This window comes from Triticum urartu, chromosome 6A (genome assembly GCF_056163025.1).
Source record: "Triticum urartu cultivar PI428250 chromosome 6A, HENAU_Tu73, whole genome shotgun sequence".
Taxonomy (NCBI): domain Eukaryota; kingdom Viridiplantae; phylum Streptophyta; class Magnoliopsida; order Poales; family Poaceae; genus Triticum; species Triticum urartu.
Window position 1 is genome coordinate 31378595 of NC_141878.1, and position 3530 is coordinate 31382124.

Here is a 3530-nt window from a genome sequence, read left to right on the forward strand (position 1 = left end):
TGCTTTGTGTTCATTAGGCGAGGCCCTGATGACATTCTGCTCTCGATCAGGCTGTTAGCGTTCGTCGTTGCCTGATGAACCGGGCTAGCAGTAGGTGCTAGCTTCCTTCATGAGAGTGCTGCCAGCCTGCGTAGACGCGACGAACTGATCCTGTTTTTCAGAGACAGGATGATAAGTTAAGATGTATTAGTCCTTGCCGATGCTCCTGTTTTTGGTACTGCCCCTGCCCATCTTGGCTTCATTTCATCCCGTTGAAACCATGTTTCAAAGTGGGTTTCAGTTTGAAACCATGTTCAGGCTGGCAGTTGTTGCATGCCCGGCGCTTCGGCTTGCCGGCCCGGGCGCCTAGGATCGCCGTGCTCCACGTAGGGGACGAATGTGAGCATCGCCGAATGAAAGTTGCAGAAAGTAGTTTTCCCGCTGTACTACTTTTGAACGGCTGGGTCAGCAAAGGATGTAGTAAATGCAACAAATGTAAGTACACTTTAACAAACTAGTGTATGTTCTGTCTGTCATGTTTCAGAGTTACAACACGCTCGTTTTTGTCTCAGTTTTGTTCTTGTATTTTTGTTTTCCTCTTCTCTCTAACTTGGCATAAATATATCTGCTACTCTTGTGATGGTCGACTGTAATTTCATTTCGCATAAAAGTTTAAGAAAATAAAAGGACTAGCTGTCATGAATAAAAGTTACAGTAAGCATTGTTCAAAATGAGTATGTATTAAAAGTTACAGTAAGCATTGTGGCAGTAAGATAAGATGCACCCACTTTTAGCTGTACTAGTCAGTAGTCACTGCAAAAATATCCGAAGATAACAGAAGCCCACTGATCCATAAACATGTCTACACCTGTTCCAGTAGATTGCAGAAAAGATTTTGTTTCACAGCTCAAGCTTTTATACCAGTCCATGGATCACATGCTTGGCTTGGTTTGTCGTCAAGGCAAATTCAGCACCTTCATCTGACACAACGTGTCGCACTGCATCCACGTGTGCACAGTATTCAAGATTCAGCTAGCGATTCTCTTACTACAAGTTCAGTAGATGATCTTCTGAAATTTGGCACTACTGAGAGTAGCAATGAGATGTTTCACTACTGACAGGGGGAGAAAATTGACCAAGATGGAAAGGAACTAGTGGTCGAACAAGTATCTTTAGGAAGGAAAATGGGTACAGACACTGATTTGTGCAGAACTCGTCTGCGTATATAGCCTGAATACCTATTTCTTCACACACAAATTATTTTACATGCATCTGTGTTACATGAGGTTGGTAAGCCAAATGTTCTATGGTAGACTAAGTTGAGCTCACCTTTCAACACTTCCCTGCATCTACAAATTAACCCTTTGAAGATGCACGTGGTAACCCAAATGACGTCCACCTGATGGGCGTTAGGGCGGCCCAGGGGTTGTCTGAGAGACTACAAAATTCTTTTCTTTCTTTTTTTGCCTTCTGCAATTCCTTTTGGCAAAGGCCTCGTTCTTGTTCTGCAAACAAGTGAAGATCAGATGCATTTCTCCTTTTGAATTTCTGCTTGTCTGTCAACATTTCTCTGCATCTGTAAAACAGTAAAAAGGCTGGACACTCCTTGCTTGCTTTAAGACTTTGAAACAATCTCAACAAAATCATATCCAAGATTAATGCCAGGGCATAACTAGAGGAGTACGATTTCATAGCTTGCATCTCCTGCCATTCTTTGGTCGTACCACTATAGCTTGGGATTCTGAGTACTTAGACATTAATCTTGTTCACAAGGTTGGTTCCACATGTTCAATTACTCAAATAGAAAACCTAAGGATTCCACATTTTATAGAGCAATTATGTACTTATCCAGTTAACTAGCCAGAGGATTGACCACATGACCTCAACCATGGCAAACAAGAAGGGCCGATCCGCCACAAAATCCACCAAATGCGGTGGTTCCTTTTTCTCAAACGCACTACCATCCATGCGTATGACCGTGACAGCAGCGGCCACGGTGCCTTGCTCGTCCACCTCGATGGCGGCCTTATGGTACACCCGTGAGATGGAGAGCCGCCCATGCCCATGCCCATCTTTGCCGCCCACCATGCCTGAGAAGTCGCCGCCTTTGAAAGCCCTGGTGACACCAAGCTTTTGCATATCGGATGACGCCTCAAACTCGAACCTGAACTTGAACTTGGGCACCATGAACTGCCCGACTGGAACCTCCTCCACCGGCGTGTGCTTCCTGATGAACTCCGGCGTCGACACCGCCTTGTCGTAGAGATCAGCGAGACTGAGTGTGCCGCTGTCCGGGAGAAGGATCAGCATGTAGAATGCATCGGCTTGACGCAGCACGTCGTTCTTGTAGGGCAGCTTGAGTGCCCTGAAGCCCGGGTAGAGCGCGATGTACTGTGACCGGCCTGTGGTCATGGCCGGCACGCCCACGGTGGTGCCGCCGGGAACATGGAACGGCGCCGTCAAGACGTCGAACGGGTAAGACCACGCTCCTTTGAAGTAGAGCGCGTTGGCGAGGACGACGGTCGTGGACGAGTCGATGGAGCCGGGAGGGAGGATGTCGCGGATGAGCTGCTTCGTCGCGTCCGCCACGAAGGCGTTCACGCGCAGCCTCACCTGTTCGGCCCCCGACACGAAGTCCACGGCTTCCGCCGTGGCGCCGTACCGCGACGTGCTGGTAGCCATGAACTCTCGCCTGAGCGCCAGCCTCCGGTCAACCGAGACATCGCAGGCGAAGGACGTCTGCGGCAGGCCGTTGAGCCTGCCGACGAGCTCGTTCGCCGGCGCGTGGTGCAGCTCGTGGAGCGACGCTGAACCGAGGAATCGCAGGAGCTCCCTACGCGTGTCGCCCCACGCGCCGGCGGTCACCATGGCGAGCGCCGCGTGGATCGACAGCGGCGAGACGACGAAGTTGCTTCCCGTGCCGGCTGCCGCCCGGACGCCGACCTCCCTGGCGAGAGGCAGGCACGACGCATCGCGGACAAGCGGACGAGGAGGCGCGTCGGCGAAGAGGGTCGAGCAGAGGCGCCATGCGGCGAACAGGGCCAAGCAGAGTACGACGGCCTTCCCGAAGGACGAAATAGGAATGGGTTTTCCGTGGGTTCGCGCCATCGTGGCAAGGTTTTCTATTGGTGTCCATCGATCGATCAGATGTTAAAGACGACAGGGGAGGAGAGGACGACGGGAGGCGGCGGCCGGCGGCGAGTGATCCCTCCGGGACAATGGACTAATGGGCTATTGGGCTATACTGGACATCATGGATTTTTAACGAGATGGCCCGCGGAAATGCTTGCAACATTCTAATGTTATACTATGTTTTTGTAATTACCAATAGCATGGCATTTGAGACTAACTTGCACTTAATGTTGGATGTTGTTCTATCACCCACATGATCTTAAGCTATGCATTAATAATTTTAAATTATATTTAAGTGTGGATGTATTTTATCTTATGATTTATGAAATTCACAGCTGGTCTTCGATTATTTGTAAATGTTTAGGGTTCATTCTAAATGTAAATTGGAACAAACCTCTTTAATCTAGTAATTATTGAAT

General features: G+C 49.3%; 1 protein-coding gene across 1 annotated transcript; it reads right to left on the reverse strand.

Moving 5' to 3' along the window:
* Positions 1-1660: 1660 nt before the first annotated feature.
* LOC125529688 (putative serpin-Z12) lies at positions 1661-3087 on the reverse strand. The gene has a single exon (XM_048694115.2). It carries the CDS (start codon positions 3085-3087, stop codon positions 1816-1818), a length of 1272 nt encoding a protein of 423 aa, XP_048550072.2. The 3' UTR covers positions 1661-1815.
* Positions 3088-3530: the final 443 nt, after the last annotated feature.

Bases quoted from the DNA above. Each gene is read 5' to 3' on its own strand.
- LOC125529688 (XM_048694115.2), bottom strand. From the start codon at position 3,087: ATGGCGCGAACCCACGGAAAACCCATTCCTATTTCGTCCTTCGGGAAG.